Source organism: Aulonocara sp. 'chitande type north' Nkhata Bay, linkage group LG3 (assembly GCF_057382095.1).
Source record: "Aulonocara sp. 'chitande type north' Nkhata Bay isolate Kocher_YH1m ecotype deep benthic linkage group LG3, A_spYH_male_GT1.1, whole genome shotgun sequence".
Lineage (NCBI taxonomy): Eukaryota > Metazoa > Chordata > Actinopteri > Cichliformes > Cichlidae > Aulonocara > Aulonocara sp. 'chitande type north' Nkhata Bay.
The window spans coordinates 19530752-19556962 of NC_141346.1; the positions used below are offsets into that span (position 1 = coordinate 19530752).

At 40.8% G+C, this 26211-nt stretch overlaps 2 protein-coding genes across 2 annotated transcripts in view; one reads left to right on the forward strand and one right to left on the reverse strand.

The window, feature by feature from the left end:
- LOC147334363 (low affinity immunoglobulin gamma Fc region receptor III-like) overlaps nt 1-26211 on the reverse strand; it is a 529842-nt gene that overhangs the window by 408964 nt on the left and 94667 nt on the right. The window lies entirely within an intron of this gene.
- On the forward strand, nt 400-11395 carry LOC147334386 (low affinity immunoglobulin gamma Fc region receptor III-like; the record flags this gene model as incomplete). Its single annotated transcript, XM_086287757.1, has 7 exons — nt 400-439; nt 1124-1387; nt 1467-1712; nt 1799-1969; nt 7909-8007; nt 10394-10480; nt 11391-11395. Coding segments are annotated over 7 exons (912 nt in total), but the record flags the coding sequence as incomplete, so codon positions are not given.

Consider the following 26211-nt stretch of genomic DNA (forward strand, 5'->3'; position numbering starts at 1 on the left):
CATATCACCAGGTGATTTGTCAGCGATAACTGGCTCCAGCTGTGCTTTCAGCTGCAGAATGCAGCTACACAGGCAATATCACACGGTCCACACAAGAATTTATTATGAAGGAAAGAAATAGTTTGACAAACATTTACAAAACAACACATGGAATTTACACAGGACTCATCAAAAATATACATGAGCACAAGTCTCATACCAAATGCTGCCACATTAGATTTGTGGTACATACTATGTTAAAAATCGTGCTGTAAATGTGTTGATAACTGGAAAATCTACTGAGTCTACAGATGTTTTAAGTCACTGTAAAATGAGGCAAATAGAGGGAAACTATTGTACCAGAAATTTGCTGTAATTTAAACAACTCAAAGCTTAGACTAACCTGAATGTTATTTCTCTTTAGTTCTGACCTCACTTCTGTGCTACACAGCAAACCAAGGTCAGTAAGTTTAGCATATGACAATCTAAACCCAATAAAGTGTGTTAAACATCCTTTTCTACATGTTGTTAATGGAGTTAATAAGCAAACAATACCAGAATATTTTTTTTTAAATTACTGCATTATTACTTCTTGCATTGTGGTGTACCTGAAAGTAATGAAATATCAACAAACCTATGAGTCTACCTTATCTATGTCTCCAAGAAGCATTTATCATGGAGTAAAAACTGGAACTGTTCAAGAAAAGCTTTTTTGGACAGCCACATTCTATGTGATCTAAGAACTCTTTATCTGGTCTGGACATGACTCCATACTAAGCTTATGTGTTTTATGTGATTTTATGTATAGCTTAATTTTCTCAGTCTCTCTAAATCTGCCAATCTTGACAGAAAAGGAAAATTTTAATTCTCCGATACCATATTTTTTGGTTCCCGCTAAGTCTGATATTAGCCTGTTGTCTTACTAACTACTAACAGTAATCTTTGATTATTAAACATAAAGTGATTATGGAAATTAGGAAAACAAATATATTTTATTAGAAGCAAATACTATGTGGTTATTGTAATATATTGTTTTTGGTAATATGTTCTTACAAGCCACCACTGAATGGTGGGTTATAAAAAACAGCACGGCTTTTAAGTTTTAATCAGAATACAGAATCAGATTACATTGAATTCTCCACAGCTCGTCTGACTGTGAGTCCCAGCAGCTCTCAGTTTTTTAAAGACGACTTTGTGTCTCTGAGCTGTGAGGAGGACGACGGCTCTGCTGGATGGACTCTGAGGAGAAACACAAGCAAACAACAGAGGACTCAGTGTGGAGATGGGTGGGGAAAACCAGCTGGTTCTTCCTGCAACATCAGCTACATTGACCCACTTGAAAGTGGAGTTTACTGGTGTGAGTCCAGAGAGGGTCCCATCAGTAACATGGTTAACCTGACAGTCACTGGTAAGCTGAGTGTGTGGAGTTAGTGTTGATGAAGCTGTGTGTAAATGGATGAAATGCTGTAGTTTGTCTCTGTGTTGAGGTGGATCAGTGATCCTGCAGAGTCCTGTCCTCCCTGTGATGGAGGGAGATGACGTCACTCTGCTCTGTAAAACAAAGACCACTCCCTCCAACCTCCCAGCTGCTTTCTATAAAGATGGCTCCCTCATCAGGAAGCAGCCTACAGGTCACATGACCATCCAGCATGTTTCCAGGTCTGATGAAGGCCTCTACAAGTGTGACATCAGCGGTCATGGAGAGTCTCCATCCAGCTGGATCACTGTCACAGGTGACACACTCACCTGTCTGTGTTTCTGCAGCTTTCAACATTCACAATGTGACGACAACTTAATGACTGTGTTTGCTTTATTTTAGAGAGAAACACCACCACACCTCCACCTACATCCACACCTCCTCCTGATAATAAACACATGTCATATGTCCATATCAACCTCCCTGTGTTGATTGCTGCACCAGTCTGTGTTTTGGTTCTTCTGGTGATACTGGTTCTGCTGATTAGACGACTTGTTCATAGGAAACCTGAAGGTGAGACTCAGACTGTTAGACTATACGTGTCCAGGTTTGTTTTGTAGAATAAAGTAAAGTATACACTCATTATGATTACATTAGCATTAGTGTTAGTATTTATTCTCTATGGCAGAGGGAAACAACTTTCTTAAACATTATTGGTTCATTTCAGCAGATCAAAAAGAAAATGGAGAAGACATCACAGATGACGTCATGTACAGTGACATCAAAATATCAACTCACCAACTACAGCCAGCCAGACAAAGAGGTAATATTGTATTTTGCTGGGTTGGGGGTGGGGTTGCACGATTGTGTAGTGTTGAGAACACTGGGCATTTTTATGTTTCAGGGTTTGCAAAGAGTTAGGACCCAAGATTATGGGATACAAGCATACCATATTGTCTTTATTTATTTATTTTTTATTTTTATTTTTTAGCTAGAAGTATATTTGGATGAGACAATAGTGTACGGAATTGCTTGCAAGCTATATCCATTGCATCACACAGACACCTGTTAATTAGCACTAAAAACATTTAAATAGTACTATTACCTGCACAGTCAGCCATAGTATTTTTCAGACACATACATTTAAAAAGGCACCAACTCTGTCCTCTGCATGTGTTTTATATTGTGCAGAGAGTGATCCAGCTGCACTCTGTTCAGCAGGGAGAACACTACTATTCACTAATAAAGAAAAGATAAAATAAAATAAAAACAGAAAATAAAATGCAACAATTTAAAAGGATGTCACTTATTTTTTTTAGTTTTTTTCAAAATTACATTTAAAATTAAAATAGTAAAAATGTCCACATGTGCATTATGCTCATAGTTTTATCCAGGAGGACTTTTTCTCTGATCTTCAAATTCATAAATAATTAAGATCTGGTTTTATTATAGAGTAAAGAAGAATAAAAATTAGGAAAACAAACTACAAAAAGAAAAACCTTTTCTATGTTGAGATTATTAGAATTGTGAAAATAAGTGTTGTTTTTAAATTAAAAATATGTATTTTATTGATTTAATGGTTGACTTATAACCTTACATTACAGTCCATATTTTTACACTTTAAACCAATATCGGTACAAAGTTTTCATTTTCCCATTGATTGTATTGAAGCTTTTTTCAAATGTACTCATCTTTAAAATCTCACTGCTGAGTGTTGTTTGCGCACTGGATTTACTCTTTGTGGTTAACAAAAAATTAAAAAAAAACAGCTCCGCTGTCGTCCACTTTCCTGTTTATCATTAGCGAAAAAAAGTTTGTAGGCTTCTTCTTTTTGTTTTTATTTTGTGTTTGTTTTTTTTCTAAAAAGGAATATCTATAACTTATTGATAAACTGTGCACACTGTCATGAATTCAAAATTGTTAATAAAAGTTAGTAAATATTCAGATTTTTTTTTTTAAATTACGATTTGAAATAAGAACTTCCAGTGCCGTTTTTCCTTCACTTTCATATTTTTTAACACCAACATTTGGATTATCAGTGTCTTCACTGTTCACAAATTCTAAGTAACCTATATAAAGATATTTAGTAGTTTAGTAGTTTATTAGAATCTGAAATGTTTCTGCTGGTTTGGCCCATCGCTCTTCTTTCTCAGAGCCAAAGTCACATCAGCAGGGCTTCAGAACTGGAGCTGTCACATGATACACGGAGACTACAAATATATCTTGCAGTGCTTCAATGCAAATTTAAATTAAGTGACAGACTTTCAAGTTTGAAAATTATTAAGGTATAAATGGATCTGTCTGAACAGTTATTGTTACCCAGAGTTGTTAAATGGGATGTCCTGCGAGCGTATGTTGCTAACATCTGGAACTATTGAGAGAATCAGAATCAGAATCAGAATCAGAATACTTTATTGATCCCTGGGGGAAATTATTTTTTGTTACAGTGCTCCATTTTAAACCAACATTAAGACAAGACAGACAATACGCTAACTAAGAATAGTACAATATATACATATATATACATACATACATACATAAGTCACTTATAAATAAATATTTGGAAAAGAAACATGTGTAGTTGTAGCAGCAAACAGTGTGTTAAGTGGATGCGTTGTACAGGGAGATGGCCACAGGCAGGAATGATTTCCTGTGTCGTTCAGTGGTGCTTTTCGGTAATCTCAGTCTCTCACTGAACGAGCTCCTGTGACTGACCAACATGTCATGGAGTGGGTGGGAGGTGTTATCCAACATTGTCTTTATCTTGGACAGCATCCGCCTCTCCGACACCACCTTGAGGGAGTCCAGCTCCATCCCCACAACATTGCTGGCCTTACGGATCAGTTTATTAAGTCTGTTGGCATCTGCGACCCTCAGCCTGCTCCCCCAGCATGCAACAGCATAGAGGATCGCACTGGCCACCACAGACTCATAGAAAATCCTCAGCATTTTCTGGCAGATGTTGAAGGACCTCAGTCGCCTCAAAAAATAGAGACGACTCTGGCCCTTCCTGTAAAGTGCTGTGGTGTTTTTAGCCCAGTCCAGTTTATTGTCAATGTGTACTCCAAGGTATTTATAGTCCTCCACAATGTCAACACTGACCCCCTGGATTGAAACAGTGGTCAAGTGTTTCCTGGTCTTCCTGAAGTCCACGATCAGTTCCTTGGTCTTTGCCACGTTGAGCTGCAGATGATTCTGCTCACACCACGTGACAAAGGAGTCGACCACAGCCCGGTACTCTGTCTCATCATCCCTGCTGATGCATCCAACCACCGCAGAGTCATCAGAAAACTTCTGAAGATGGCAGGTCTCTGTGCAGTGGCTGAAGTCTGTGGTGTAGAGGGTGAAGAGGAAGGGGGAGAGGACAGTCCCCTGTGGTGCCCCTGTGTTGCTGATCACCTTGTCAGACACACACTGTGGGAGACGTACACATTGTGGTCTTCCTGTCAGGTAATCAACAATCCAGGACACCAGAGAAGCATCCACCTGCATCGCTGCTAACTTATCACCCAGGAGGGTCGGCCTGATGGTGTTGAAAGCACTGGAAAAGTCAAAAAACATGACCCTCACAGTGCTCGCCGGCTGGTCCAGATGGGTGTAGACACGATTGAGCAGGTAGATGATGGCGTCCTCTGTTCCGAGACGAGGCTGGTAAGCGAACTGAAGGGGATCCAGATGTGGTCTTACTATGGGTCGCAGCTGGTCCAGGATGAGCCTTTCCAGGGTCTTCATGATGTGGGAGGTCAGTGCCACGGGCCTGTAATCCTGGGGGCCACTGGGACGAGGCGTCTTTGGTACAGGGACGAGGCATGATGTCTTCCACATCACCGGGACCCTCTGCAGACTCAGACTCAGCATAAACAGTTTATGAAAGACTCCACACAGCTGGGGGGCACAGGCCTTGAGGACAAGGGGACTCACTCCGTCTGGTCCAGCAGACTTGCCTGAGTGAAGTCTCCTCATTTGCATCTCAACCTGGTATTGAGTGAAGGTGATGGGTGGGGGAGGGGTGTCAGGAATCTCACAGGAGGCAACATGTGAAGAGAGAGGCTGGCACAGTGGTGTGGCTCTGGATTCCAGGCTGACTGCAGGTGAGGTTGTGGGGGTGGGAGCAGACACTGTGGTGTCGAATCTATTGAAAAACAGATTCAACTCGTCGGCTCTATTCTCACCTCCCTCAGCTCCCCTGCTGTTGGTTGGCCTGAATCCAGTGATGGTCTTCATGCCCCTCCACACCTCTCTCATGCTGTTCTGCTGGAGTTTCCACTCCAGCTTCCTCCTGTAATTGTCCTTAGCCTCTCTGATCTAATAATCTGCCACTGGTCTTAACAAAAAGGTCCATAGAAATGAAGACATGATGTGAATTTCATTCAACAGCTCTGGTCTTTCTAGAATTAAGGCACCAGTATACACTTAGCACTGATTGCGTCGCACACCACTGCAATTTTATGGCGTGGAAAGTTGCTGCAATATTCATTTGAATGATACTGTTGCTACTCATAAACTACCATCACATAAACGCTGATATAGGATGAGAAAAAAAAATCAAAACTGGAGCTTGCCAAGTCTTATGACCCCTGTGGCAAAAGTGGTGCAACATAACAGGGCAACAACTCAAGTTATACATAAGCCGAATCTCCAAACAAAAAACCGTGTGCATGAAATACATTTTACAATCTTACAAACTATTTATAATTACCTCACACCATTAAGTAGTAGCTTCTATAATACCAAAACAACCAGCAGAAAAGGAAACAGTGAACAATAAAGTGAACCCAAAAAAGTAAAATGCTTATGCTCCCTGGCTGGCCACAAAACAGGAGACAAGGTCTTGATGCATGCACAATCATCATGGTAAGGAAATCCCCAAAAGTTGATTCTGTTCATCTGGACGTAGCTTTTCTCCCACTAAAAACCAGATGAACAGAATCAACTTTTTGGAACAGAAGAAAAGGTTTGAGTGGGAAAAAAAATGGTTGAGAGTCCCTGCCAAGCTTTTGCAAGCTTTTGCTTGGAAAGCGGCCCGACCGAGCCAGGCCCCGCCAAGCAGCCACCGGGAGTGAGCCGGTACATACCTGAGCTCCCAGCCCCAGACACCAAGAACCACCAATGCACCGACGGCTGAGGGCATCAGCCACCGGCAGGGAGTGTGGTGGGGGGAGATAGGCCTCCATACTTTGGAGGGCCTGAGATGTTCCCAGAGAGGTGGCGTCTAATACTCAACCTGACATATAGACACAGACAAACAGGCACAGATGTGAATTCCGACCATGGACCATGGAACGTTTTGCAATGTTTTTTGTTTTTTTTCTCCAACGTGTTGTATTTTCAAACTGTTGCAACATCTCCCTCCATATATCTGTATATCTCTGAGCCTCTGTCCGCCAGAGGGTGTGATATCAAACTTGGTGAAGCATGTGACTGGAACACTGTTAGGCATCAGTCTGTGATTATAGAGGGCAGCACGAGGCCACAAGGAATTGAAAAGGCTAAGCTCAAAAAAAGAAAGACGTTGGAGGAAGATACTGAAAAATATACTGTGTTAACTAACCTGTTTACAGACCACAGGTGCAGTTGATAAAGAGATTATACAGATCAAACTCTGTATTTTCAGCATGGCCAATAAGGTCAGCACAACCTTTGCTATAAAACAAATTAATATGACCAAGGTCATTAGCTTATTAGAACCCAATAAGTGGAGGATAATTCACGACAATCCTTAGTTTTAAGATGAAAATAAACACAATTTATAGGTTCCAGGATGATCTGTGTAATATTAAATAATTCTTAAATGGAATGTTTTTGTAGCATTGAAGCAGCAGATAAGCCCATCTGATGCTGCTGATGCCTATAACCATGAAGCGGCCATAACTGAGGGGAATAGTTTTAACAGAGTTAAGTTATTTAAACTATGTATGTGTAAATAAAAATATAACAATAAAATAACATGCAGAGAATAGATGTGAAAATGTTTAAATTGTATCGAGGCAGTGTCTGCATGATGGTAGGTAGAATAATTTATTTTAGTCTATAGCCTATATCAGGGGTGCCCAATCCCGGTCCTCGAGAGCTACCGTCCTGCAGCTTTTAGATGCATCCTTGTTCCCACACACCTGAATCAAATGAATGGCTTGTTATCAGGCCTTTGCCAAACATGATGGCATGCTGAAGAGATCAAACCATTTGATTCAGCTGTGTTGGAGTAGGGATGCATCTAAAAGCTGCAGGATAGTAGCTCTCGAGGACCGGGATTGGGCAGGCCTGGCCTATATCGTGCATCACAAAAAAAGGCCAGGAACCTTAAAAAGGGGCCTCATCCTGATCCTGGATTTATCTGTAAAGGAGCGTTTATGTTAATTTATTTTAGACCGATATAACAATATGAATAGTAAATGAAAAGATTCAAAAATCTTTCTGCAGGAGCAGTATCAATATCAATATCAATATCAGCAACTCTGCATGATCTGCAGTAATGCCCTCTGTGTGTGTATTATTGTGTGTTTATTGTGCAGAGAGTGATCCAGCCGCAGTCTACTCAGCAGTGAGAACTGAAGATGTCACTTACGGAGAAATCATCATAAGAGACAAGAAAAATAAATCAAAGATGAGAGGTACATCTGTTCTTCTTTGTCTCCTGGTTTGGTTCACTTCAACACTCAAGAACTGATGCTTTGTTTCAATCTAAATGTTGACATTAAAATCCTAACAAAACATTAAAATGTTTAATTTTTATAATGATCTCCATCTTAGTAACTAGTGACATCTGGTAAGTAACACCAAGCTACCAGGCGTATTCTGAGTTTCGCAGGTTTGGTTACTTTTAAGTAACCAAATCCTGATTCACCAGAATCCTGGACATTATGAAAAAGCTAATTATCTTGTTTTGAGGTATTCTGTTATTATTTTAGGTCAGTCATGAGCCTAATGGGACTGATTGTAGTTAATCTAGACTGTTGATCTGTTATCCATCCATCCATCCATCCATCCATCCATCCATCTTCATCCGCTTTATCATCCCGGGTCACGGGGGCAGCAGCCTAAGCAAAGAGGCCCAGACCTCCCTCTCCCCAGCCACCTCCTCCAGCTTATCCGGGGGAATACCAAGGCGTTCCCACCCTATCTCTAAGGGAGAGGCCAGCCACCCTTCGGAGGAAGCTCATTTTTGCCGCTTGTATCCGCGATCTCGTTCTTTCGGTCACTACCCACAGCTCGTGGCCATAGGTGAGGGTAGGGACGTAGATTGACCCATAAATTGAGAGCTTCGCTTTTACACTCAGCTCCCTCTTCACCACGACGGACCGGTGCAGCGTCTGCATTACTGCAGCTGCAGCCCCAATCCGTCTGTCGATCTCCGGCTCCCTTCTCCCATCACTCGCGAACAAGACCCCGAGATACTTGAACTCCTCCACTTGGGGCAGGAACTCATCCCCGACCCGGAGTGGGCACTCCACCCTTTTCCGGCTGAGAACCATGGCCTCAGATTTGGAGGTGCTGATCCTCATTCCCGCTGCTTCACACTCGGCTGCGAACCGTTCCAGTGCGAGCTGGAGGCCCTCACCCGATGAAGCCAACAGAACCACATCATCCGCAAAAATCAGAGATGAGATTCTGAGGCCACCAAAGCGAAAGCCCTCCGCCACTTGGCTGCGCCTAGAAATCCTGTCCATAAAAATTATGAACAGAACCGGAGACAAAGGGCAGCCCTGGCGGAGCCCATCACCCACCGGGAACGAGTCCGAATTATTGCCGGCAATGCGAACCAAGCTCTTACAATGGTTGTATAGGGATCGAATGGCCCGTAGCAATGGGCCAGACACCCCATATTCCCGCAACACCTCCCACAGGACACCCCAAGGGACACGGTCGAATGCCTTCTACAAGTCCACAAAACACATGTAGACTGGTTGGGCAAACTCCCATGCACCCTCAAGTATCCTCGAGAGGATAAAGAGCTGGTCCAGTGTTCCGCGACCAGGACGAAAACCGCATTGTTCCTCCTGTATCCGAGGTTCGACTAACGGACGAACTCTCCTTTCCAGCACCCTGGCATAGACTTTCCCAGGGAGGCTGAGGAGTGTGATCCCCCTGTAGTTGGAACACACCCTCCGGTCCCCCTTCTTAAAGATGGGGACCACCACCCCGGTCTGCCAGTCCACAGGTACTGCCCCTGATCTCCACGCAACATTGCAGAGGCGTGATCTGCTATTGGTAATGATTAATATACAGTATAATGTCGTTGTGACTTTCTATCAACTTTTGGGCAACAGATCATTCAGCAGTTTTGGAATTGAGCAGCAATTGCCCAAAGCAGCTCAGAAGAGGTGCCCATGTCTCTGCTATTTGGGTTTTGTTCACACACAAGCTGTTAGCAGGATGTATAAAGAGACAGATTAAACAGAACAAAGATGACTAACTGCCTGCTTTCAGGTACAGCCAACGTTCAGTTTGTAACCACAGATGCAGCATCCTGTTTTTGTGTTCTGAAGCTAATGAGAATTCTTGCCCCAGTCTATTTTGATTTGGTTAATAATAGCATTCATGTTGCAAAGCAACAGTTTGCTTTGTGCTCTGTGGTGAAGTGTGTCAGTCTATATTAATAGCTTCTGGCAGCTCTGTGGTTTTCTACCTTCATTTTGCACACAAACAGTTCCATATGGTCAGTCTTTTCATAGCAAAGAGATGATGAGAAAAGGATAAGAAAAAAAGTGTGAAAAGCTGCTGTGGTTTATAAACATTATTCCTTATTACTTACTCTTCTCTTACTTCTCTTACTCTTCTCATGATATAACATTACAAATAATAAAATATTTGTCACAGCTGTAGTGCATTAACTACATTATTGGTTATAGCAACACTGGGAATAAATGGAAGATTATGATCAAACATAAAACATCCAAGAGAACTGTACCAGCAGTGCTCGTGTATTTTCTTTTTAAATATAACAGTGCTGTAATGTTTGTTATATCTACAGTAATTTGAATTCATTTTATTGTGTAGGGAGTGATCCAGCTGCAGTCTACTCAGCAGTGAGAACAGAAGACATCATTTCCGGACAGATAACCATCAGAGCAAAGAGGACCAGAGGTACAGCTGCTCTTTAGTTATAACTTTGGATAGAATCTAGCAGTATTTACTTTTTCTTCCACTCTTTATGCTAAGACATTTCACGTCTCATGCCCCACCAAGCTGTTGTTCAAACCTTCTGTTGGCCATCGGAAACCAATTAGAAGAAGGTTGTTTGAATTAAGGGTCACCACCAAGGCCCAGGGTAAAATAAAGAAGGATTATTTTGAAATGCAAAAAGCAGATTTTAAAGCTCAAGATATTGAGCCTGGAATAAACAGATTAGGGGTACTTTTTGAGGAGTTACCACAGGTATCTTGTCTTGAGATTTAGTATAAATATTCTGCTCAGGAAACATACATTATTTTAGCAGTTACTAAATGCCATACATCTAACTTTGGATGGAGCAGCCCTCATTTCTAGAAATCTGGCCAAATTTGTTAAACCCCCCCAAAATATGACAATCCAGAGTTGGGACCAGGAAGCAGAGTTGCAGTCTTACACTCCTCTCTGCAGCTTCTCTCCTCCTGTTATCCCCCTGATATTTAAACTCTTTTACTCCATACATGTTCACCTGTCCACCTCTCTCTCATATACACATGTATTCTGTCTTGCTTCTGACTTTTTCCCTCTTTTCTCCAGAGCACTGGTTATTCAATTTAGTCTCCATCAAAGCTGTCACAGAGCTAACATACCAAAAAATTCAATTAGGAATCACCAATTAATCAAACATGCATGTTTTTGGACTTTTGGGGGAAGCCAGAATACTCAGAGGAATCTCACACAAAAACACCCTATCTGGCAGATTGCTATCCAGAACCTTCTTGCAGTAAGACAACCATGCTAACCACTGCACTCTACCACCCCAGCCCCATATTAATTATGAGATTGTGTTTAAAACCTAAAAGTGATCATTGTTCCTCTTTTTAAGCCTGATTGCTCAGCCTGTCTGAAAAACCTTCTGTCAGGGAGGACGGAAGAGAGAGAGAAGCTAGGAGCAGCAAATCTTTGACTTTTAAATGTAATTACATGAAAGTGAGCTGACAATTGAAGAAAAAACAGTTGAAGAACAACTGTTTTTATTAAATTATTCACTCACTCAAAAAAATATTGACAATTTTGTTCTGTCTATTTTTGTCAAAAAAAGTAAGACCCCCCATTTTTCAAACCCATCCAATGGGCTGGTTCAGGCTGTATTTTTGGCTCTCCTACCATAGAGTGTAGCCTAACCTATCTAGTGTGTGTGTGTGTGTGTGTGTGTGTGTGTGTGTGTGTGTGTGTGTGTGTGTGTGTGTGTGTAATAAGAGAATATAACATTCACACCAGTACAGTAGCTGAGTGATACATGTTTATGTGTTACGAACTTTTTAAAAAATCACTAGATAATCTGTAACAATTCAAATACATTCTTATTTTTCTTTATATATAAAATCTAATAAAATATTTTACAAACAACAGATAATGATTTAAACTGACAATTATTTTTAAAATTAGGCAGTTTGTTGGTATGGTGAGCAGGAACATATACAGTGGGGCAAAAAAGTATTTAGTCAGCCACCGATTGTGCAAGTTCCCCCACCTAAAATGATGACAGAGGTCAGTAATTTGCACCAGAGGTACACTTCAACTGTGAGAGACAGAATGTGAAGAAAAAAATCCATGAATTCACATGGTAGGATTTGTAAAGAATTTATTCGTAAATCAGGGTGGAAAATAAGTATTTGGTCACCTCAAACATGGAAAATCTCTGGCTCTCACAGACCTGTAACGTCTTCTGTAAGACGCTTTTCTGTCCCCCACTCGTTACCTGTATGAATGGCACCTGTTTGAACTCATCATCTGTATAAAAGACACCTGTCCACAGCCTCAAACAGTCAGACTCCAAACTCCGCCATGGCCAAGACCAAAGAGCTTTCGAAGGACACCAGGAAAAGTATTGTAGACCTGCACCAGACTGGGAAGAGTGAATCTACAATAGGCAAGCAGCTTGGTGTGAAAAAATCAACTGTGGGAGCAATCATCAGAAAATGGAAGACATACAAGACCACTGATAATCTCCCACGATCTGGGGCTCCACACAAGATCTCATCCCGTGGGGTCAAAATGATCATGAGAACGGTGAGCAAAGATCCCAGAACCACACGGGGGGACCTGGTGAATGACCTGCAGAGAGCTGGGACCAAAGTAACAAAGGTCACCATCAGTAACACACTACAACGGCAGGGAATCAAATCCCGCAGTGCCAGACGTGTTCCGCTGCTGAAGCCAGTGCATGTCCAGGCCCGTCTGAAGTTTGCCAGAGAGCACATGGATGATACAGCAGAGGATTGGGAGAATGTCATGTGGTCAGATGAAACCAAAGTAGAACTTTTTGGTATAAACTCAACTCGTCGTGTTTGGAGGAAGAAGAATACTGAGTTGCATCCCAAGAACACCATACCTACTGTGAAGCATGGGGGTGGAAACATCATGCTATGGGGCTGTTTTTCTGCCAAGGGGACAGGACGACTGATCCGTGTTAAGGACAGAATGAATGGGGCCATGTATCGTGAGATTTTGAGCCAAAACCTCCTTCCATCAGTGAGAACTTTGAAGATGAAACGAGGCTGGGTCTTCCAACATGACAATGATCCAAAACACACCGCCCGGGCAACAAAGGAGTGGCTCCGTAAGAAGCATTTGAAAGTCCTGGAGTGGCCTAGCCAGTCTCCAGACCTCAACCCCATAGAAAATCTGTGGCGGGAGTTGAAAGTCCGTGTTGCCCCAAAACATCACTGCTCTCGAGAAGATCTGCATGGAGGAATGGGCCAAAATACCAGCTACTGTGTGTGCAAACCTGGTAAAGACCTATAGTAAACGTTTGACCTCTGTTATTGCCAACAAAGGTTATGTTACAAAGTATTGAGTTGTATTTTTGTTATTGACCAAATACTTATTTTCCACCCTGATTTACGAATAAATTCTTTACAAATCCTACCATGTGGATTCATGGATTTTTTTTTTCACATTCTGTCTCTCACAGTTGAAGTGTACCTCTGGTGCAAATTACTGACCTCTGTCATCATTTTAGGTGGGGGAACTTGCACAATCGGTGGCTGACTAAATACTTTTTTGCCCCACTGTAATTATGCAAAACAATGCAAAGTTTCATTTTGTCTTGTTTCCTGTGTCTCTCCTCTGTCAGTCTGAATGCTGAACTTACTGATAATAACCTGGAACAGCAGCAGGACTCACAGCTCAGTTATGAACCCACTGAACACAAATCATTGGATTATTTGGAAGAGGTCGCCTTCTACGATTTCTGTAGAACACAAAACCAGCAACAAAAACAACAAGAAGCATGGCAGAAACTGACAGACCAACTGTAAGTCCACTGTTCTGACCTCCGTCATTCTTCTCATCCTCCTTCCCTCCACTTTGTCCTCCTGTCTGACCTGCAGGTGAGAAACAGGTGTGAGGTGTCAGCTGTCAGGTAGGTGATGAGTGAAGAACAGAACAGAATCCATTTCCTCTTCAAACTGCTGTCAGACATTATCTACTGCACTCTGATCACATCACTCAGACCAGCTGCTTTCTACAAAGTCTCATCAACAACATCTTTAGAAACAAACATCAACAACCAGGAAACAGCTCAACTTCACACTCACCTTCTTCTTTTACCTCCAGGTTGATGCTCTTCAAAAGCTGAGGTCCCTGATCGTTGTATCCAGCATAACATTCATATTTTCCAGTGTCGTTCATGGTGACATTTTTGAGAACAGAAAAGTTTCCATTCTTCATCTCGACCTTTAAATGATTCATGCTGTTTGTCTTTGTGAATGTGTTCATCGCTGAAGTAGAACACATAATACTCTGACTGCAGGTCAGGCTTTTGCCAGCTTATCATTATGTTAGCATCACTGGGGCCATAGCACTCCAGAGTTACATCCTTTGCTTGTTTGACTGTTAGCTCTAAAATAAGAAGAAAACAGGTCAGTCATAAAGATAATATGCATCCAATAATTCAAACACGCTTATTATTGTGCTTCAAATATCAGAAACCTGAGTTTTTATTTTTGTGTAAATTCTGTGGGAATTTATAAGAGTAAAAAAAGTTTCACTGTGATACATTTACACCCAGATAAGTTTACACATCCAGTATGTTAAAGTATGAACTTCAGCGGGTTTTGAGAGTCTAAGTTCAGAGTTTATTTATTTATAACCTTTTTAACATTTGTATACTGCAGTGTGGGTTTTGTTGAGCTAAAATGGGTAAAATAGCTTCACATACTTTGTGGAAAAGCCCAGAGTCTGTACAAAATACTAACAAAAGGTATACAAACCTGTTTGTACTTGTCAGTCACATTCAGGGTGTTTAATACAGAAATTTGTTGATTTTTGTGTACCAGACAGCGATGGCATGTTATTCATTTCATAGTTTATTTCTAAAGGACCTGTACATAAGGCCAGACAGTTGAGAGGCTGTGTCTGATGTACTGAACCTGTACTGTATATTAGCATTTGAATTTACCTACAATTAAATGTTTTTTCTTGCACGATTTATGAAAAACAAAACACAGACTCTTAAAATCTTCTCATCATTTATAATCAGAATGTTTATGTGTATTATTATTCTAATTGATGGTAAAATATAAATAAATAAAAAATATTAAGATACACTTTCTTTTGATGGAATAAAAAGGAAGTTCAAGAAGAGGTAATGTCAGCTTCCACTTTTGACCAAAAAAAAAACAAGTGGACTTATGTTCCCTGTCAGAAAGTTCACTTGAATTTATCTCAACTGTTATGTGGAACAGAAAAGATCTTTAAGATTTATTCAAACAGGTAAACACATCTTACCTTCACAGTCCAGACGTCCCAGGAAACATGAGACGAAAAACACAGTTAAAGCCGTTTTTAACATGATTTCCTTTCTTATCTCCCACAGCTTCATTGTTGGTAGTTTCCTGGATTAAAAAAAGAATAATAAGGAATATACAGATGCTGTTTAAAGCTATTTAATTAGTTACCAACGTAAAAAACGGAATCGTCCTGTATTCAGAGAAAATATTACGTGTTTCGTATTGAGCTGAAAAGGAACACAGTTTGTCCCGGACTTCAGCTAGAATGAAAAAGACACAAAGCTGGAGTTTTTCTGTGTCTTCACGCTGCACAGCTGCCTCTTCTTCTCTCATTCTCTCCCCCTCCCTCTCCTGTTGTACGGTGGCCCCGAGAGACAAAGCACGTACAAACTTCAAAACACGTACAAACTTCAAAACACGTACAAACTTCAAACCACGTACAAACTCCAAAAACCACATACAAAATCCAAAACACATGCAAACTCAAAAGTTGCTAGGCCGGGGGGGGGGGGGAGTTCAATGGTCACTCGAGCCGGCTAGAACAGCGGACTCCCGGCTTCATCGTTTTCAGACCCCTGTGGTCTTTCGCTACTCAGGTTAAACATGATATATAAATCACTTTGATAACTTAAAAATGCAATTGTTTGGCTTTTTTTCGATGTTTCATTTGTTCCAGAGTAAATCAGATTGCCTGAGATCAAAGTTATTAGATTGGAATAGATTAAATAGAACTTAATTAATCCATCGGGTGGGCTCCCCCAGGATTTTCACACAGCTGAATAAACGTCAAACAGAAAACTGATTAAACAGAAGTGTGAGACCAGTGTCCTGTTATATTTTAGATTGCGAGGCGCAGATGGCTGAGTTTATTAAACTCCACCGAGACAGCGGTGACGCAAATCTGAGGGCTAGACTGTCCCATTTCACAGCCTTACACTTCCGGCCTTCTCAGTCTTCGAAGGACCCGGCCGACGTAGACCGCGAAGGCCTACATTTTTGCAACAAACTTCCCGTTTATTTTGAAAAATCGAGCTCAACACTGCCCCTAGCGTCCTGGAGCACTTCCGTTGTGTTTTTGAGTTTGCATGTGTTTCGAAGTTTGTACGTGCTTTGGGATTTGTACGTGCTTCTGACTTTGTACGCATTTTGGAGTTTTTATGTGCTTTGTCTCTAGGGGCCACCCTACTGTTGCTACTTCAATCATGAAACTGATCAATGATCAGCTGATCGTCTCTCTTGTTTGTTTGTTTGTTTATCGCCCACTTTGCGCCAAAAAGAAGAAACCAGCGGATGTCGCGCTAAACAGCAGCAGCACGTTTATGTCACAGTTCTGGGTCCGTTGGACCCAGTATTTTGAGTTTATTATGTTTTGGTTTATTTTTGCATTATGGATTGTTTTCTGATGTTCTGGTGCTTTGTTTATTATTATCATTATGGATCTGTTTCTGTTATTCTTGGTGAGGGATCAGTTCTTAGGTTTTGGGTTCTCATGTGAATTGCAGTTTCTGTTCAGTGTCTAGTCTGTCTCTCAGTGTCATGTCTGCATCTGGTTTAGTACTTCTTGTTTCCTGTCTTATTGTAAGTCTTTGTCTTATGTTAGTGTGTGCAGCTTAGCTCCCCCGTCTCGTTAGCCCTGATCTCCCCCAGCTGTGTCTCCCTTCTGTTGCCCATTCCCTCATTACTACCCTGTGTATTTAAGCCCGGTGTTTTCCCATGCTCGGTGTCGCGTCGTACCCTCAGATCCTGCCTGTGTGTTTCTTTGATTTCTGTATTCACGTCACTTCACGTTTGGTTTTCATGTCAGCAATAAAGCTGAGGTTCTGATTTACAATTCTGTGTTTGAGTCCTGCGCTTGGATCCTCCTCTCCGCCTGCCCGCACACAGAGCCCTGACAGTTTAAGCTTGATCAGCTGTTGTTAGAATTTATTTTACCCTTTAAAACCGGTCAGAGCGGGCACGCTCCGTTTTGCGTAACTATTTTTAAATCCCTGTAGAACTGCAACCACGTAAGCTAGTACAATAATTTTTTTGCATATAAAATCAGAGGAGTTGTACTTACATCTTATACCATCAGCTCATCCTAGGTCACGGTTTCCTTCCACATGTAGCTTTGCAAAAACTGCATAAAAAGCAAAGGTCTCATATAATATTTATTGGTTGTTTGTTTATTTATTAATTCATTCATTTATGTTCGTGTTGCTGTGTGTGTTTCTGTGTTGTTCACAGCATTACAGTTCAGCTTTGATTGCAATTTGTTTGTAGGATTGTTCAATTATTGTGTTTCCTAACATGTTAGCATAGTTACTGTGTGCAAAGAATTAATATATATGTTGTTCCATGGTTTACTGGTGTTGAGCTTCCGCTATACCCCCTGTTTCTGGTCTATTTGTTAGTTTAGTTTAACTGGTGGTTTCTTTAATTGGATGTAATTGTTATTCGTTTTTGGTTTTCGTTTCAATTAATAAGTGCTGTATTGGAATGACATTTTTATTACCGTTTGTTTTCTCTTTCCTATTACTTGGTGTTCCTAATGTGTTTAAGCAGATCTCCTCCCACCTGTTTCCATTTGACCATCATCCTTTTTTTGTATTATTTTGGAATTACAACATTTTTGAAATTTGACCTTTTATGCACTGTCCAATAAAGGCTTGATTTAAATTTGCAGCAAAATGTGTCACATAAAACCCTTGGGAATGATGTCCATAAAATCTGAAGCAGAAATATTATTTCAGTGACAGGACATAGGCGCCAATCACTTTTTGACAGGTTGAAAATGACAAATTATCGGTATTAATGTTGTTTTAAAAATTATTCAGCAGTTCTAAGGGAATGTTTGGGATGTAATATGTTGCATGTAACACCTCTGGATGATTTCCAGCAAGTTTGAAACAGAAATATTGTTTCAGTGATAAGTTATAAGCCACAATCACTTTTTGGCAGGTTGAAAATGACATCTTATCAGTATTAATGTTATTTTAAAAGTTATTCAGCAGTTCTTGAAGAGTGTTTGGGATATGATGTGTCACATCAACGCCCTTCTGGGTGATATCGAACAATTTTGAAGCAGAGATATTGTTTCAGTGACAAGTTATAGGCGGCAATCACTTTTTGGCAGCTTGAAAATGGCATATTATCGGTATTGTCAGGGTTTATATTGTTGATTGTCATTTATGCTTAGAAATATTTAACCATATATGCTTAGAGGTGTTATTAGATTATAATATTATTTTATGCCACGTTATACCCCTAATTAAAGATTGTGAATTATTATGTAGTTTTAGTTTGCATTATTCTCCTGAATTAGAAGAAGCTGATAACTATTGCATTAGTTAAACTGATGTGCATTATATTAAACTGCTGACTTGTTGTGAATGAATGATATTGTTTATGATGCATTATACTGCTGAGTTATAAGAAATACGGTTCGCAGAAAGTCATCGCCTTATTTGTCTGATTAGAAGAGAACAGAACATGCTGGAGTTTTCTGCCCCATCTCAGCAGAAGCAGATAAACGGGGAGCCAAGGTTGTAGCTTAGGCGCTGTGTGAGAGAAAGCATGTGAATGTTTAGGCTTTTTATGATAAGGTGGAGGCACCAGAGGCTATAAAAGTTTGAGCAATGCTCCACCATTTTGAGATCAGAGGCTGTCTGCATCAGTGTCCATCTCCCACATGTGTGATCATTAAAATCATCGTTTGACTCAACCTGACCGGACCAGTGTTGTTATTGTGGTTTTTCTCTTGTCTCCATCCCCAATATTTTTGAACCTTAACATTTTGGGGGCTCGTCCTGTGGTATTGGGGTGGAATTTAAAAGTTTGGACGGTCCGAGGTTGTTGAACGGACAGGCACGAGCCAGTGGTCTGACGTGAGTGGGCATAAGCCGGCTTATCTAAAGGTAAGGCACTACCTGTTGAATTATTTCCAAAGTGTGCCAAATTGGATATGACTAAATTAAAGTCTACTCACTGAAATTAAGAAGCGCTAAGAAGCGCATTGCTCAGAGGTAACGCTTGCCGGGGTTGGGGACGCTCAATGCCCGTCCTCTTTGAGGGATAGTCAGTTGGTCACTGTGGAGCCTGGGGCACTCCAGAACAACTAAGTGGTTTCACCACTTCACCGTCAGAAACGGTGTGATGTGCTTTTTTGGATACTGTTAAATTGAGTTAGGGACCTTAGGGATTAGGCCAGATACAGTTAGTCTGATACTGGTTAATTGATTACAAAAAAGTGACCTTTCTTCGGTTGGACCCGTTATGGTTAAATTTGTCGACATTTGTTAGGTGCTGAATCTGTCAGGCCTGTCAGTGATTGTAAATATAAGATGTCTTTGTAATATATAATAAAAGAGTTTTGTCTGAGTTTTGTGTGAGATTGTGGGTGAGGTGCAGCTGCAGGGCTGCGAGCTATTTTTAGACTGTGTGTGAACATGCAAATGAGCTGTGACGCGCACAGAGGACTTTGCTTCCTGTTTAGCGTGTTATTGAGTTTTATAATTTTAATTTGCAAACAATGATACATGCCTGTAATTAAAACGCTGATTTTTCTGATTATAATACTACAGATAAGGTTTTGAATGACTACGCTGAATGTTTGATGTTTGGCTGGGTTTTGATATAAAAGAGACAAATCGTGTATGATTAAGACCGGCACCTCAGCCGGCAGAGTAAGATTGTGATGAAAATGATATTAAATAAATCTCTCAGTGTGTTGATACAGGTGGCTACGGGCCTGGACCAACTGCCCACACAAGCACAGCGGCCGAAGCAAATTATAGTAATGGAAACCAAACTCAGCAAGAATCAGCAGCTGTGGAAAAGACAGCAGCTAGCAGAGAATTAAAGGAGAAATTAAGAGAAGTTTTAACACATAAAATTGGGGCCAACAGACGTGTGGAGGTTGGGAAGGCGTCCGGAGCATCACAACAAAAAGGTGAAACAAAAACACACACAAGCAGAGAAATGTGAGAGAGAGGCACGTGCTAGAGAAATGCCTTGTTTGAGAAAAAAACGTTAAATTAGCCCATCTACAAACGCACATACACGCAATGAAGAAACAGCTTACACCCATGAACACGTGAAGATTTTCCAGCAAGTTTAAAGCAGTGAAACTTAACATACACCCGCCGTTAAATAATAAAGTTTATCCACTACTAACAAATAAACTCTCTGGGTTGCAGGACAACAACTTAACTTCAAAAAAAAAAAAAAAAAAAGACACGACAAATTTAGTGGTTAATAAAAGTCAAATTGTGACATGTTTTCTGCTGATTGATTAATACAAGTGATTACTAAATGAAAGAAAATTCCAATTTTTGTGCTTTTAAACATGATCTTAAGAATTTTAACATGTACCGGTGTTGTCCTGTCAGCTTGGCGGGTCATGAGTGGATTATATGGAGAGAAAAAACAAAAAAAGGGGGAGAGAAGGCTGACACAGGGCCTGGTCCCGTTGTTTCTCCCCCTCTGAATAACACAGCCAATACAACATGATTTTCCTGTTCGTTTGTTTTTGTTTGTCTTTGTTTTGTTTTGTTTTGTTTTTTCTCTTTATGCTTGGTTACAGGCTGCTTTGTCGGCCCGGGAAGCTGAGGCTGACCCTGGACTCCTGCTCTCCCCTCTACCATCTTTGCTCTCTCCTCTACCATTTGTGTTGTGACCCTGACTAAATGCTACAGCAGCTGGACCCACAACAACAACTTGAAAATGTCAACAGTGCTGCAGGAAAATGATCTCATGCAGCAGAGACGGAGAGAGTTAAATCCAAGGCCCGTTTCACTACACGGGGAGATTTCCGTCAGCGTCTTTTCTTTCTGAGAAGACTGAGAAAGGCCCGGCTCCCACCACCGATTCTGACCACCTTATATAGAGGAACTATCGAGAGCATCCTGAGCAGCTGTATCACTGTCTGGTTCGGGAACAGCACGATGCCGGACAGACAAGCTCTACAGAGGGTTGTGCGATCAGCTGAGCGCACCATCCGCTCCGAGCACACTGACCTGCACGCAATCTACAGCAGGCGGTGCTGGACCAAGGCCAGGAAGATCGTGAAGGACCTCAGCCATCCCAACAACAGACTGTTCTCTCTGTTGCTGTGTATGTGACAAATAAACATCTGGATTTGGAAAACGAGGCACTCGCAAAGCCACCAGCATTGTGCCTGATCGGACACACCCCTCTCACACACTCTTCACACTCTTGCCATATGGAAAAAGACAGCTTCAGCTGACAGAGCTGTGACGAGACGCCCATTAAGCCCAGATGAAAAGAGAGGCCAAGCAAAACAATGCTGACCTTAACCACTCTGCATTAAAACTGTGCAGGACAGTGACGGACCAACAATGATCATCGGGCAGCAAAAAAGGGCGTGCCAGAGACAGGAGGAGTAACTGAGGTCAGGAGGCACCTCAGAATGGACAAAACACCAGGAGAAAATAAGCTGAAGGCACAGGTGTCGGGGCTCGGCCAGGAGCTGACCTCTGAGAAGAGCCGAACAGCAAAGCCGCAAAAGGCTGTGGAGCAAAGCATGGAAAACATCGATGGACTTCAATCTGAAGTGGACGGAAAAGATTCTGAGTTTTCTGCCCTTAGTAAGAGCTCAAGGCATCAGAGCAGAAACTGAGCATGGCTCAGGAGGAGCTGGCTGATTATCGAACCCATCAGACTTGGAGTCCCAGACACACGACTTGAAATCAGCAAGGAGACCTCAGCAAGGAGATGAGAACAAAGCAGAACGAGCAGCAGTGACAGCAGCTGAACTTTGACCTGAACAAAATCTTGAATTGGCTGGGAGAAACAGAGGAAGAGCTGGAGCAGCAGCGTAGACTGGAGCTTGACACTGACATCCAGACGATTGAGCTGCGTATCAAAACCCTGAAGGAGCTACAGAAGCAAAAGGGTCAAGTTAAGGAGGCGTGGAATAAGGAGAAGATGCAGGATACTGGAGAAAAGCACTGCCTCAATTGGGGCCAGAACCAGTATGGACAGAACTTTGAGCAGCAGCACCAACAGATGCAAACAGACTGAAAAGGAGGAGGGCAGGACCCCAGGGCACGCTTCAGGCCACGGTTTACCCAGAACACCAGAACAGGAAAGTGATGAACACAAACACCCACACAAACACACACATCTACATGCATTGACTCAGAATGAAGAGAAACACACATATGAACATATGCACTCGTTGATTGAGTGAGAAATGACACACACACGTGCAAAAAAAAAATCGAAATGCTGATTCAACTCACTGAAGAGTAATCCACACACACACACATTTACAAGCTTGTGCAATAAAGAGTGATACACACACACGCTGATGCAATGAAGAATGCTTTACTAACAAATGCTGCACACAAACATCCAAATATGGAGTCGGTTACAACAATAAGAACTCATTGATTGTTTATTGGTTAAATGCATTTCATGCCACACAGAGGGTATCTGTGTAGATTTAGGGGACAAGGTCTAAAGTAGTTTGGTTGTGAAAACAATGTCTGTGCGTAATGTCTGTTTATGGCTTAAGGCCTCCACTGAATTGTTTACTGTGCTTCACACAGCCTGATAAGGAGCAGTGGTACAGAGTGAAAATGATGAGTGAATGATGTGAGTTTTATTTCGGAGAGAATATGAAAAGGTTGTGTTGATTTGACTCAGTTGTTTAAGTTTCTGCCAAAGCAAAACATTTGTGTGTAACCAGTGTCTACTATTGAATTAAGTCAATCCAACATGTTTTTGTCAGTGAAAAAAAAAAAAGGAGTTACGGTGCCTGTATGCCTACACAATATAGTGTGTGAAGTTTTGGTTGATTTTTGGGTTTTGTTTGACACTAGGTTGATTCTATCAGTGAGGTTTGGATTGTTCTCTTTCTCTAAGAGAGAGAAAGATGGTTTGAACTTTGGACATGTTTGCAATGGGCCCCAGTATCTGTTATTATATGAGTGTTTTATTGGTTACGTTTGTTTTTTCTTTTGTTACAGTGCACTGAGATAAGAACATCAGAGAGGTGTGATCCACCGGTGGTGATATTTTGGTATTTTGTGAGTTCCTGATTTAACAAATCAGCTCTTTAATCCAGGCCTGAGAGATTGAACTTTAAAGCGCTATAAAATATTCTTACTGAAAACGGTCGCAAAGTAGTTTTTCTCTATGATTATAATGAGCTTGGGAGAAATTCACTTATATGGGACACTGATCGAATGAGAAGTCCTGAGCCTAAAAGGATTGCAGCGAGTCAATCCAGTCCAAAGAAGGAAAAACAAACAAGGAACTGCTTCCTTTGATATGATGACGTCATCTTGCTGGTGAGGGAGGCTCGAATAGGTTGTGCGTGAGACTCCATTATCAGCAACTTATGGTATGAATGTGTGTGGATGTATGCATGTGTCTGGACTGTGATGGACTGACGACTAAAAGTTTAACTGACTTGATACTGAGACACAAACGGTGCCGACTTTAGGATTATTGAATGTCCACAGACAATTCACCCAGCCTGTAAAAGAAGGGTGGATGTTTTGTCTTGCTTTGTTTCGTTTGCAAGAACAGAAGAATGACAGAGACTAAAGAGCTGTAGCTTCACAGCAGTGTGAACTGCAGACTTAACCCTTTGGTTGCTAATTTTGAGTTACTGATGTTTGCATTAAGAAAATTGTGATTTAGTAGCTGTGTTTTAATTAATGTATCATATTATATGGTTGGGAATGTTAAATGCTAAAGTGAAGAAAAGGTTTGATTCCACTCATGACTGAACATGTTATTATTAACCATAGTGGGTCACTGTAAAGAGTCAATTAATTTTATAGAGGTAAAAAAAAAAAAAAAAAAAACCTCCACCGAGGTCTATGAATAACAGGGGAATGATAGACAGCCACACTCAAAATGGAGATATGTAATGATAAACACTGGTCCCCGTCTTTTGGGCACTTTCTTGAAGTAGTCAACAATTTAAAAGTAAGATAAAATAACAGGGGCATGTGCTGAGGGGTGGTGCTGCACAAGAACAAGAGCAAAATAAAGAAAATATTGTTTTTAGTTTTGAGAAGTGCAAATTAAAATGTACCATTACACTCAGAGGATCAATATGACGTTTGATATATGTTAATTTTGAATGAAGTACATGATTGGTGACTGTTCTGTCCTGAGCTTTTGTTTTTACAGCACCCGCTTGATCACACCAACAGTTTCTCGCCACCGAAGAGGGGTACTTGTAAAAAATAGAGAATGGGGAGGAATATCATCAAAACTGGAAAAAGGTAATCCCCAAAGGGGGTGATAACGCCATAACTTTCACTTATGGTCAAAATTCTCAAAATTTGACCCCGAACTAAAAATTCTTCAAACATTTAGAGACAAAGTGGAGATTTAGATAAACACATGTCACAAATCACATACGGCTGGAGCATTTGAATCGATAAGATGGTGAATTGATAAGCAGCAAAATGTTGATCATATTGATTATGTTTATTCCAGTGTGCAGAGCAAGATTATTATTATTAAAGACAACAAATGAAATAACGAAACTAGAAGTGGAAAAATTTCCGTTAACGGTAATGAAATCAAAACAAAAAGGAAAACTAACTAAAACTGTACTGAATGTTCACAAAACTAACTAAAATTAACTGGATTTATAGCAAAATGTGTTTGGTTGCATTGATGTGTGCGTGCCCTGCAATAGTAAAGTTAAGGCAGTACGTTAGTCGAGTCGTCTGTGTTGCTGCTCCGTCCACGCGCAGAATCATGTCAGGAAAAGTCGGGAGACAGCGCCAGAGTCCAATTTAGGATTACTTTGAATATGACTGTTTTTTAGATATAGCAAGTGTCTTGTAGTGGAGAGAGACACAATGTCCTCCTGAGACCCAGGGAGGAAGAAAAGGAAAAAAGGAAAAGTATTTTCATTTTTTCTTTTTCTTTTTCTTTTTTCTTTTTAAGATAAATCAAGTGTTGGGACGGTAAAATAAACACATTACAAAATCAAAATTGTTTTAAACTAATTTTATTTAAATTTTACAACATGTGCACTACAGTGCACAAGGGGAGTTCATTGATCACGAAGGTGAAACAAACAACGTTCAAGAGCTATTTAAGAAGATTACACGTTCCACTGAAATTTTTGTAAGCAGGATATTAAAACTTATTTATATAACAATATCATAAAAATGTAGATCAGGGATCAACTTAGAAGTCATTGACACTTCACTAGATGTAAGCCATTGGTTCAGGAACAAGTGATTGCACTGGGATTTCTATTTCACAAAAGTCAATTTATGATATCTGAGGTACTGTGATTATTTTTATTATTATTTTTTTTTTATTCGGACACACAAAGGAACATTTGGCACTTCCCACATCTCACATGTGTTTTACTGTTGCACCCAACCATTTTACAACTGAAATGCCTTGGACTGTTAACCATTTCAGGCAAGTGGAGTGAACCATATTTTGCTACACTCTCATCTGATTGGGGCTTCCTTTTCTTGATTTTTGGAGAGAACTCTTCATTACTGGTACTATTCAGGTCTCGCTCACATGTTTGTCCCAGGGTTCTCAGCCAAGAGGAGCTTGAACTCCAGATACTGTGAGTTCTTTTCGCACATTGAGATCACTGATAACTTTTAGCAACGACGTGATCTTGTAGAAACAATTAGGTGTTATGGATTCAGCTATAATTGCGACTCTTATTTTTTACTTTACTGGAAAACATTTCTGCATTTTACCCATATTTTATTTTTAACTCAAAATCAAAATTCCAGATTCTACTACATGTTGGTTTTGGACCAGATAGGACGACAGTTTCCAGGTGGCCCTGTGTCTTTCACTATTACATGTGCCACTGCATCTTGATAATCTTTGTGTGGTTTTTCTTGGGTTCTCACCCTCCTCTATCTGGCTCACATGACACTCATCCTCAGAAGAATCTAT